The following is a 13008-nucleotide window of genomic DNA, read 5'->3' on the forward strand; positions in this document are numbered from 1 at the left end:
TAAATATACAGTCACTATAGGTAAATCACGTACTGTACATTTCTGTTCTCTTGTAGAGCAGAACCTGCAGGAAGAGAGAGCTGTAAGACCGAACACAGGCTGAGTTGGGAAATTACCATACAGGGCACTGGCCCTGATGCGTCCCTAAGGAAAATGATATGCTAGTAGCTAGCTTTAGCAACTGATCACTAAACCAATGGAATAAATGGCTCCCTATGGGGTACACTACAAAAGTAAGAATGTAGTAGTGATCATTCTTGCATGATTGAACAGTGCTGTGATCATGTGCAGTTCATCGCTGCAAGATTCTATTGCATACTACTAGAGTGGTGTACTCCATAGGGAGCCATTTGTTCCACCTGGTTTAAAATCAATTGCAACTCATAGCAATCCCTTAGTGGTTTTAATAGCAAGACTGAGTTACTAAAAATTGCCTGTGTAGCTCCAGCCTGATGAGCTTGCTCTTCAAAACTGGTTAAATCTCACAAAAGTAAAACATTTAATTTGGCTGTGTAGCTGTGCTCTAATAGAACTTAATTTTTTTTTTATTCCAAACAAGTTTTATTGAAATAAATTTGTCAATACAGAATCAAATATGATTAGACATCAAAAAGGTACAATTCAAGGGTAATTACATTAGATCCAATGAATAGAGCCACAGAATCAAGTATACAGTTTTCTATTTGCTAATTAGCCAGAGTTTGTATATGAGCTGAGAAACACAAGTAACAATAACATTTTGGAATTGCTACAGGAAGTAAGATGGAAAGGGAATGGCATGAGGGCCCCCTGATTCCAGAAACTGCAGTTTCTTGATATAGCTGACGGAGGTATCAACTTCCAGGGGGCGTTCTCAAGGTCAACTATTTGCACTGTGGCCAATGTAATCCCCCCTGCATAAAGCTGTACCAATAATCGGGAGAATAAAAAGAGGAGTGGGAAATATGAGAGAGAGAAAGAGGGGGGGGGCAAGATTTGGCAAAGAGGTGGTTCCGCCGCTGACATCAAGGCCCTTCCAAAGGATACAGTATAAAAGGGGGGGGGGGGCATATAGCAGCCCCACCCAGCTCAGTATTGCCTGAGAGTTATATGTGGTTCATTCTATAGATTATTGCAATTCAGGAAGGGGTGGCACTATCATTGTCTGGACAAGGAGTGGGCAACGCTATCTGTTGGAATTCTGAGGTTGTTTGGAAATATCTCCAGCAGGCCTGGGTTTTTGTGAATTTAGAAGGAGAATCCTTAGCAATAGAAATTAGTTCCTCTATTTCAGCTACTTTCAACAGTTGTGAAAACCATTCTACCATTGTGGGTGGTGTGGGGGAACCCCAGTGAACTGGTATACACGCTTTGGCCGCATTTAGCATGTGCATCGCAAGTGAGTTTCAGAGGAAGAGCTGTTAGATGTAGTAAGTATTGTTCTGGAGAATAGAGTAGGGTCTCAGTTGTCACTTTGAAAGTGATAAGAGTGTACCTGAGACCAAAAAGGTTGGATCAGTGGGCAATCTTATACTTATATCTGTATAAGTGTGCCAATTGCCTGTTGACATCGCTAGCAGAGATTAGAGTTGGAGGAATTAAATTTGTGTAATAAGGCCGGGGTTCTATACCATCTGGCCATTAACTTATGGTTTGTCTCTTGAATGGAGATATTGGTCGATCCTTTATGGACAATATGAAAAATTTGCTCACATTCTTTAGGGGAAGTATCTCGATGGAGATCTTTGTAGAATTTTTTAAATAAATTAAAAAGATTATGTCAGTGGTCATCACAGGTACCTTTAAAGTGTTTACATTATTTCCATTTGTAACTCCCTCCTTACCCATGAAGTAAGTGGAGTGTAAAAGTGGCCTTGTTGCTTTATTGAATACTTAGCTCTACATTGGAACAATACCAAACCTTCTTCAAATTGTTACTTGCAGGGATCTTATTTCCAGGTCATTAAATCTAGACAGATGAGCATTTCATGGGGTGACAAAGTCCCCTGCTTTAAATCTACCCTTGAAATTGATATATTGCTTAAGTTGAGGGCATGCTTTCTACTTCAGGAAGATTTATACTGAACTGTGGAACTTTCAGGCTTGTTGTTACTCAGAATAACATTAATGGATGTTCTGTACTGACACAGACAATACATTTTCCACATGAATAAAAAGGATACAGATGATAACACAGAGTGTTATTGTGGCTGATAATATAACTCTAGGGATTCCAGTTATTTTTCCTTCATTCTTAATGTTTATTTTAAAGGTCAGGATGGACTGAATCCAGCAGGCTATTGTGCCAAACCCAAAGGTCATGGAAGTGCCAACATTATGTATAAGTTCATTGCTCTTCAACTGACAGAAGAAAAACAGAAGGATATGCTATTAAACACAATTTCTTTAACAAGATTAAAGGGCCATGGCTTAGAAAGAAGACTATTTACAAAAACATAAAAATGGCATACAAGAATTTTCTTTCTGAAAACAGTACTCAGAGAGTCATAATGGCTTTCAAAGCAGCTCTCCAGAAAATGTTAGCTATTTTAAAATGTTACAATCCTTAGGGTACATACTGAAAAAGTTATGAATTGTTGGCGGTTATAGAAGGTACATTTATGGTTCCATAGTGTGGTTCTAACAATGCAGTTGCAAATAAATCCTTAGGCAGGCCATAGACAGATATAAAGGCCGTAGATAAATTTGCTTGATTCCTTCATCAACACAGACAGTGCTTACTGGGCAATCCCTCCCGCTGGGCCATTATGTTTTCCTGGCGGGGAAGCTGTCCCTGCTGGGAGCACACAGCGATTATTGCTAGCCACTATAACAGCTACTAGCGTTAATAACGTGCAAAATCCGGCAGGCTGGTTGCGCCCAAGTTGAATGAATGATCAACTTGCGTACATTCAGCCTGCCAATACATGCTTCAAATCTCGTCCGGTTCAGATTCAAACCATCTATAGCTGGCTTTATTCATAAGAAGTATTAAACCTGAAACCAAAAATGTATAATATTGCAGCTTAACAATCTTTAGATGTGATGGTTGTATCTGTTTTATGTTTTTTGTCCCTCTGTTTTCACTTGGTGATCCAACCAATAACTCGCCTCCTGTATTAGGATGAAGGAGCAACAGAGACACATTTGGTAAGCTGTTAATCTGGAAGTGTTAGATGCACTAGCAGATTTAGATATACTAACAAATTGAAGTCAAACTCCAGTCACACTGCTGTACGTAGTTACAGCAAGAGAGGTAAGCACCTCTGTCAGTGATAATTTGTCTCAACCCTCTAACTGCTACATGTGCAAGACAGCTTGTTCTGTTGAAAAACAAACAGACTTACTGGTTAGATCAGTGTTTTTCAACTGAAACGCTAGGGTTACTGCTACATCTGCAGGACAGCTTGTTCTGTTGGAAAACAACAGACTTACTGGTTAGATCAGTGTTTCTCAACTGGAACCCTACGGTTCTGCAGGAGGTCCCCCAGGGTTCTGTGTTGATTTACCCGTCAGTTACAGGCAGTAGACAGGTAGATCACATCTTCTATGCTGACATACACGCAGTTACACATGCAAGCAGCTCTGTTTGTGTAGCTGCGCAGTGCTGCTCCCCGCTGGCCCCTCATCCCCTCCTGTCTATCCCGGATGCTTGTATGCGACATCAGCTGGGATGGTCAGGAAGGGAGAAGGGGAAGAGGGGCTGGCGAGGAATACTGCTACACAGCAACACAAACAGAAGAGGACTCCCCATAGTTTCCCTGCTTAGCTCTGCAAATGAAGGTGGTTGCTGCCCTGATCCCATGTAAGGTGCTTTGATCCCATATATGGTGCTCCAATCCCATGTTTCAGGATCCCATGGAAGGTACTCTGATCCCATGTGCCCTAATCCTATGTAAGGTGGTCTGATCCCATGTAAGGTACTCTGATCCCATATGCCCCAATCCCACATAAGGTTCCCTGATCCTATGTAAGGTGCTATGATCCCATATGTGCTGATCCCATGTAAGGTGCCCTGATACCATGTAAGGTGCTCTGATCCAACTTAGGATGCCCTGATCCTATGTAAGGTGCTTTGATCCCATGTGCCCTGATCCCATACAAGGAGCTCTGATACCACGTGCATTGATCCCACGTAAGGTACCCTGATCCTATGTAAGGTGCTATGATCCCATGTAAGGTGCCCTGATTCCATGTAAGGTGGTCTGATCCCATGTGCCCTGATCCTATGTAAGATGGTCTGATCCAATGTGTCATGATCCCATGTAAGGTACTCCCCCGATCCCACATAAGGTTCCCTGATCCTATGTAAGGTGCTATGATCCCATGTGTGCTGATCCCATGTAAGGTGCCCTAATACCATGTAAGGTGCTCTGATCCCATGTGCCCTGATCCCACGTAGGGTGCCCTGATCCTATGTAAGGTGGTCTGATTCCATGTGCCATGATCCCATGTAAGGTATTTTGATCCCATATGCCCCGATCCCACAAAAGGTTCTATGATCCCATCATATGTGCTGATCCCATGTAAGGTGCTCTGATCCCATGTTCCCTGATACCACGTAGGGTGCCCTGATCCTATGTAAGGTGCTTTGATCCCATGTGCCCTGATCCCATACAAGGAGCTCTGATACCACGTGCCTTGATCCCATGTAAGGTGCCCTGATCCTATGTAAGGTGCTGTGATACCATGTAAGGTGCCCTGATCCCATGTAAGGTGCCCTGATCCCATGTAAGGTGGTCTGATCCCATGTGTCCTGATCCCATGTAAGGTGCCCTGATCCCATGTAAGGTACCCTTATCCTATGTAAGGTGGTCTGATCCCATGTAAGGTGCTCTGATCCCATGTGCCCTGACCACATGTAAAGTACTATGATCCCATGTAAGGTGCCCTGATCCTACGTAATGTGCCCTGATCCCATGTAAAGTGTACCCCATAATGTGCCCTGATCCTTTGTAATTTGCCCTGCTGTATGCCCCATAATGTGCCCTACCCCCCATGTAGTGTGCTCTCCTAACTCCCTGTGCTTTACCCTGTGGCCTCCCTATACACTGCTTATCTCAAGTCTGACCCAGAATTGAGCATCCATGCAGAAAAAATCAAGCACAAACTTTAAAATAAACAAGTACATTCCCTGGACCCCAATGACCCGAACAACCTCAGACCCATCTCCCTGCTCCCATTTACATCTAAACTCCTCGAGCGCCTCGTCTACACCCGCCTATGCTCTCACCTCAACGACAACAACCTCTTCGATCCCCTACAGTCTGGCTTCCGTCCCCTACACTCCACCGAAACCGCCTTACTCAAACTCTCCAACGACATTCTAACCGCCAAAGCTAATGGCCACTATTCAGTGCTCCTACTCCTTGACCTCTCTGCGGCCTTCGACACAGTTGACCACCCCCTCCTCCTCAAAATACTACACTCCCTCGGCCTCAGAGATTCTGCTCTCTCCTGGCTCTCATCCTACCTGTCACAACGCTCTTCCAGCGTTGCCTATAATGCTACCACCTCCCCCTCTCTGTTGGGGTCCCTCAAGGCTCTGTCCTTGGGCCCCTTCTCTTCTCCATCTACACCTCCTCTCTTGGCCAACTCATACACTCTCACGGCTTCAACTACCACCTCTATGCCGACGACACACAAATCTATCTCTCAACCCCCCACCTCACCCCCTCGGTCTCTGCCCGAATCACACACCTACTGAGCGACATATCTGACTGGATGTCACTCCACTTCCTTAAACTGAACCTCTCCAAAACCGAGTTTCTTGTCTTCCCCCCAGCCCGAACCCCACCCCCCATTGACTTCTCCATCACACCCAACAACGCCAATATCAAACCCGCCCTGCAGGCCAGAGTACTTGGTGTCATTCTGGACTCCAACCTATCCTTCCAGCCCCAAGTCCAATCTTTAACTAACTCGTGCAGACTCCACCTCCGCAACATCGCCAAAATCCGCACGTTCCTAACCCCAGAAACCACTAAACAGCTCATCCACTCCCTCATCATATCACGACTCGACTACTGCAACTCCCTGCTCACTGGCCTGCCTCGTTGCTGGCTATCCCCGCTTCAGTCGATCCTGAATACGGCTGCTGGACTCATTCACCTTTCCAACCGCTCCGTTTCCGCCACCCCCCTCTGCCAATCCCTCCACTGGCTTCCGATTGCGCAACGGATCAAATTTAAAATCCTAACACTGACGTACAAAGCTGTCCACCATACTGCCCCGAACTACATCACCGACCTAATATCCAAGTACCACCCAGCACGCACACTCCGCTCCTCACAAGACCTCCTTCTCTCTAGTTCCCTGGTCTCCTCCTCCCATGCCCGCCTCCAGGACTTCTCCAGGGTGTCACCCATCCTCTGGAACTCCCTTCCCCAACCCATCAGATTATCACCTACTCTCCTCTCCTTTAGGCGCACCCTGAAAACCCATCTCTTCAGGGAAGCCTACCCCCTGCTAACTTGACCGACCTCCTCCACTCTTCCTACCACTCCATCCCCCACAGATATCTCCTCCTGTACCACTATCCCGTCCCTTCTAGATTGTAAGCTCGAAAGAGCAGGGCCCTCGATCCCCTCATGTTTTGCATTGTATTGGTATTGTTCTGTCACATGTTCTGTCCCCCTTTGTAATGTACAGCGCTGAGTGAACTATTGGCGCTTTATAAATACTGTATAATAATAATAATAATAATATTGATTCTATTATTTAATTCTACTACTAAAAATAATTGTTGTTATATCAACAGCTTGCTGATCACACCAACGTTCTGTGACCTGTAGATCTGAACATTATTTCTGGGGTTCCCTGAAATCTCAAACTTTTTGCCAAGGGTTCCTCCAAGGTAAAAAGGATGAGAAACCCTGGGTTAGATCACCAGGTTAAATAGAAGAAATAAAGCCTGAACCAGCCGCAGACAATAGGTCAATAGGTTACATGGGGGGTGTCTCTGTCTGGAAATGTCCTGCTGACCGTTTAAGGAATAGTAAACACACTGGTTAATATAGATTTACTTAGGAACATTTCACTAAACATTCAGGGGTGGTAAATTATTCACCGTCATTAAAAACGCATGCACCAGGAATCTTCACTTGCAGTGAATGTTTGGTGAATGTCAGATCAACTGCTACATAAACAATAAGTACAACTAAAGGCAATTTATATATTATTTATATATTATATTTGGATAGAATGGTTGTAACCACTGTCAGGTTATTTCTGTGTCCCATTGGAAAGATATCTATTCACTTCCTGTTAGGTCTAGAGGACAGGAAATGAATGGAAATATTCCTAGCGAAGGTAAAAACAAAAACTGACAGCAGTTATAACCTTCCCCTACTCTATCCAAATAAGAAAAAGTTTTTACTTTAGATATACTATATTTTAATGTTAGCATTAAATTATAAGCTCAATTAGTGTAACATTTTAATTATTAGGGAAATCCAGAAGGTTTAAAGATACATATCCTGGAAAATAAACAACCAATTACCTGAAAATTACCCAACAATGTCATTCCAAATGATGTCAAACATAAGGCCACAAGTCCACTGATACTGAGCCAGGGGCTGATGGTCTTTGGCTTCAATTGTATGAAACGCAGAACAGCGATAATTAAGGCTAGAATCAAAGGAATTCTGTTAATGCAAGTCTTCTTCAATGAGACACAAACTATGTATAAAGCAAACAAAATCAGTAACAGTTATCATCACTCCATAAAATGGTGAGCTGAGACCACGGGCGGACTGACAACTCATGGGGCCCCCGGGTAGTAGGGGATCATGGGGTCCCTCTGTCCTTGCCCAAACTCAAAAAAGCCTATGAAAAAGGTACCAGGGGCATTTCATGGGGCCCCCTACTGAACCCGGGCCCTTGGGCAGTGCCCGAGTTTCCAAATGGTCAGTCCCCCCTGGCTGAGACATCCTGTACTAAAAAAGCAGCAATATTTAATCATTTAAAACCCTTCATTTCAATGGCTACACCTATCAAATGATTTTCAAAGAGTCTTCCTAACTACATCAAGGCATATTGATTGTGTTCTTCTATGTGTGCTGTTTGTCAGTATTAGATGGATTAGTTATGGCTCCTGCCAAGTAATAGATGGCCATGCCTTGCACAAAAGCCTGTGTAAGTACTAACTTAACACCATTAGAAAGTGCTCCTTCATGGCGTATGTCAACTCATGTAATGCGCTCTGTTAATTGTGAGTCAGATCTATACACTACAAGGCCTTTATTTTATTTTTTTTTCAGGTCATGAAAAAAGAATTGTCTACCTACTGACTTTATCAACTGTGACAAGTAATTTATATCCATCACTAGTGATTCTTAGGTCAGTAAATGTGAAATAACATCCATTATATATTTAAAAATGTTTTTTTGCACTTCTCAATTTCAGTTGGACTGTTTATATAGCTCATTAAATACCTAGAGTGAAATTCTGATGGTCATTGACACACAAGGTCGTGCATGTAGGAGTTTGCAATTGCTGCTTTATTTTGCTGAACGAATCACTTGCAGGCTTCTGTGAGCAATTATGAAGCGCTCTCAGATGGAACTTATGGAATTCAGTTTAATGGTTGCACTGCTGAACCAAATCTGACTTCTAGTTTTGTTATACTTAGTTCATGCATACGTTTATGCTACAGCTTTCAGTTTAATCCTGCTTTACGATTACTGCATGATGACTGCTCAATAACTACAGCTATTTCTTAAACTGCATCCTATCCGTAGCAATGGGAGCGGCACGATGTACACATTCATGCCTTTCTGCATGCCAACCACATTTTGGAGACATCTGGGCTTACTTTCCCAGCATGTTTTCAGTACAATTTGGATTTGCACAGTGCAATCATAGGCCATTGAATTCAGTAAATAGCCAGCTGTGGTCATTGGATATCCATTATGTGCTATGCAGTGTGCTGGCTGTAATGAAACCAGAGAATGAATGCATGGAAAAACAAACTTTTATTCAAAAATGTAAAGTGAATATTACAAAAAAAACAATTCCTTAGATAGTGACTTGACTTTGGTTAAAAACAAATCTAACTGGATGCTATGGGTTACTAAACTATGTTGTGTTCCTGATCATAAAAATGTTTATGCTATTGAGCAAATCAATAATCAAATTTAGAAAATGATAATCATACAAATAATTATCCATATTCGTTTTTTTTTAGTTACGAACTAGAAAAAGGCAACATTATTTCACGCATGCCTACCTAAGAAAGCGGCCATGTTCATAACTTGACTAAACACGCAGCTTGCAGGAGGTGCATCACCTGCAACACTGGGAAAACAAAGAGTAGTTTAGTACATTTACTCCAAAGACATGCTGGTAGTTTAATTGACTCCTGTCTAAGTTGGCCTTAGTATATGTATGAATGTGAGTTAGGGAACTTAGATTATATGGTCCTTGAGGGTTAGGGACTGATGTGAATGTACAATATACTGTATGTAAAGCGATGTGTAAATTGACAGCGCTATAAAAATACCTGTAATAAAATTTACAATGCATAGTACATATTTCCTCTCTTGTCCCATGAGTCTAAATCAGGGTTTCTCAATCAGGGTTCCATGGAACCCTAGGGTTCCTCCAAGGTAACTTGAGCAACGAGAAATTTCTACCTCTCAGATAAGTTCCCACTGACACCATTGATCTTTATAGGTATCTGTAAGGGGGTGATTCTTCTCACTGACCATCACACTAATGTATCATGAGTTGTAGATATAGTAATTTTTAGCAGGGGTTCCCTGAGACCTGAAATATATTTCAAGGGTTCTTCTGTGTTGAGATGGCTGAAAAAGACTGGTCTTACCTTATATAGGGAGGTCTTCTGATTGCATCAAGTCTTCTAAGGAACAGATTAAAAAAAAGTAATGTAAATGAAAAATATATCCTTTCATCATCGTAAAAAATGTTTTTTTTCTATCCATATACACATATATTTGTGTACCAAGTATGTTTGCCATTGCTGACTTCCCCCTAAAATTGCTATTATATTGTCTGGTACGTTGGCTCATTTGCTTTAAAGCAGAACTAGACTCAAAGGGGTTGATTTACTAATGGCAAATTAGTTGTTCAGTTTGCTAGGGATTTGTCCCTCAGCTTAGTGAATGAAGTGCTAACATCCATTATCCAAAAAACAAAACAAAATCCCTTTTCTTAAAATTTTCCTTCAATTGATTGAGTATTCTTTGAAAACTGACTTTTCACTGAATTTACTAAGATTCCCTTGAAAAGTGTACAGCCCATGTGCCTTTAGTAAATCAACCCCAAACGGTGAAAGTTTGCTATAGTATAGGGACATTTTAGAAGTGTTAAGTGTGCCTAAGCAGTACTCTAATAAAATGCACCTTATGTCTGGAATTCCTCTAGAAAAATAGCTATGCAATTGCTGGTATGTGAATGTGTCTAGGTACTCCTGTGCCTACAGCATCAAAGCTGTATATCTGCAAAGGGAGACTAAGACACTGCTGCTTTGACTGCTATTCTCTCCACTGCACTCAGTGGCTTCTCCTGGTGCCCCCTACATCATTACAGCATACAACAGGGTTGGTTTTTGGAGTGTTAGTTGAAGAGACTTCCAGTGGAATTTCCTTTTCATCAAAGCGGCACCCACAGCAGGATGGTATTTACCTGCTTCTTTTGCAGTGACATTTTTTATTCATTACTTTAACATTTTCTGAGTCACTGACCCAGAGCAAGCATGCAGATGAGTTAAGTCAGAAAAAAAGTTAGATGCTCTCAACGGAACATATGTTCTGGGTCAGTGACTAAAATTAATGAAGAAAGATGGTTAGTTTGACAGGCAGGCAACCCACATTTATTAAAAAAGAGAGGTCAGCTTGGGCAGCCTCCATATTTCTCTTATGACAGGTAGACTTACATTAAAATGAAGCTGCAAGGGGCAGGAGAGGGGAGGTGGGAATTGAGCTTAAAAGCTCAACTCTAGTTTGACTCATTTCTCCTACTGACCCCTCCGTAAAGAATATGTAAGCCCAACATTTCATATTCCTGATATGAGTCTGCTGTACCATGTACTTGTATGAAAAACTATTCTGTTCTCTTTGTATTGCTTCCTGTTTATGACACACCTGTTGTTCCTGCCAATCCCTCTGCTTTCCTATTAAAAGCTGACTACGCCAGGCAGGATGTTGTCAGTGTTCTGGCTGTGTTGGGAGCTAATTCAAAGATCAGGCTTGTGCTGACATGCCTTCCCCTGCGCAGCCATTCACTGGGAAGATTAGTGTGTTTCTGTGTCTCTTCCCCTAGCTTTTATGCTGAAAACAGAGGGTATGTGATCACTTATAAAGAGGGGAAAAACTATTATATATATATATATATATATATATATATATACACACACACACACAAAATATGTTTTGCCTTTCATTTCTATTTTAAACAGAATGGGATGTTTTACAAGGGGAGGGTTTCCATATAATTTAAGACCCTGTTCACACCTGGGTATAGCAGAAAAAAGCAAAAAACGTGCAAAAACATTACATGCTTGTGGTGCCTCAAGGGTAATGGTCTCGCATTTCCTGGCATGTTTTCTGAGTGCCAAAATGGGCGCAAAACACACAATAACAAAAAGCGCAACTGTATTAGAAATGCACAAAAAAAGTGTTAAAAATGCAATGCAATAGCATTGCTTATGTGTGAATGGAGCTTTAGCCATGCAAATATAAGAATGGCAGATTTTTCTGCTCAATACATCCCTTCCTCTTTGATGTGCCATACTTCCTTCCTCTATGAATGTCTATCCAACACTGCACTTCCGGGTTGAATGACGCCTAGCATTATCCAATAACTTCATCTGATTTGGTAGTCATGGTCGTACCTCCTTTAGTCCTCTTGCCTACAGGAGATGCCGTCATTAAGGATTGTATAGGGGGAGTCCTATTGTGGCATCACAGCTGTGTGGCATGTGTGCGCAATTCCTCTCCACCAATAGGAGGACAGAGCAGAAGAGCATGTGCTTGCAACTTTGGAGAAGTTTTACAGGAAAGAAAAAAGTGTAAGAATCAGAAGAAATAACAGGAAGGGGTGTAGAAGGCAGTGAAGAATCTGGTATCTAAATTGTACATGGTATGCATGCTTGCCATTGTTTATTTTTCAACCATGCAATAGACCATAATGTCTAGGGGTTTCTGACAGATTCATAAGAAGAAGCTGATTAAAAAACATTTTTAATCTCAGATTTGACATTTTAACCTTTATTACTTAAAAACAATCACCATGTTTGTAGGAGAAATAGGGAGAAAAAATAACTTACTTGTCAACAGTTAGAGGAAATATTTTGTTATCTTCTATGGCAATGAAGTACCTATGTAAAGAAGAAGATGAACAAAATGTAAAAAAAAAATTCTGCCATATGAAGTAATCAATCATGTAAACCAAACATACACTGGCTTATCTGGGGTTGCCCTTGATATCCTATGAAATTAAGCAGATGCAAAAAGTTTGACAGTTGTCTAAGTAGCTTGTTATGATGTTTCTGTGAATTCCAGGCAACTGGAAAAAAATTTCAAACATTCATATCGTATAACCATATACGAATGTGTGCCGTCATCATCTAGATATTTCCATGTGTTGATTTTGCAATATAGTAGTTGTATTTAGGGTGAGTTCACTAAAATGTATAAGTTAGTATAGCTACTTTTTTACTGCCTGATAATTTTTATCAAAATGTACATTTCAGAAACCAAAATATCACATAAAGATAACACTTACTGTTTTCTATGAAATGGCTAATTAAAGTATAACTAATGGCAAAAGTTTTTTTTTTACACAGTGGGAAGAGATTAGAACATCTGTCATGTTTCTATTGCTGTCTGTAACCCCAATAAGAAGATTCACATTCTCTATTTGTTTGACTAAAAACAAAAAAAATCCCAAATTTTAGGTTTTCACAAGAACAGGAATAGAGGGGAAATCTTCCAATGGGGACAACTAGTTCTAGTGAAAACAATTATTTCTCTCACTTTGGAGTAACATCCTCTCACTTCCTGTTGT

At 41.3% G+C, this 13008-nt stretch overlaps 1 protein-coding gene across 5 annotated transcripts in view; it reads right to left on the reverse strand.

The window, feature by feature from the left end:
* Window positions 1-13008, reverse strand: part of TMEM150C (transmembrane protein 150C) — a 466224-nt gene that overhangs the window by 19285 nt on the left and 433931 nt on the right. For all 5 annotated transcript variants that reach the window (XM_089675844.1, XM_089675836.1, XM_089675826.1 and 2 more), the window contains 5 exons: window positions 12269-12319; window positions 9806-9841; window positions 9209-9276; window positions 7481-7608; window positions 2163-2340 (listed from right to left, as the gene is read on the reverse strand). In XM_089675844.1, the coding sequence (XP_089531970.1) occupies window positions 2163-2340; window positions 7481-7608; window positions 9209-9276; window positions 9806-9841; window positions 12269-12319 (461 nt within the window). The remainder of the gene's footprint in view (window positions 1-2162; window positions 2341-7480; window positions 7609-9208; window positions 9277-9805; window positions 9842-12268; window positions 12320-13008) is intronic.

Source organism: Staurois parvus, unplaced genomic scaffold (assembly GCF_062004578.1).
Source record: "Staurois parvus isolate SC_StPar_1 unplaced genomic scaffold, SC_StPar_1.0 ptg000013l, whole genome shotgun sequence".
NCBI lineage: Eukaryota > Metazoa > Chordata > Amphibia > Anura > Ranidae > Staurois > Staurois parvus.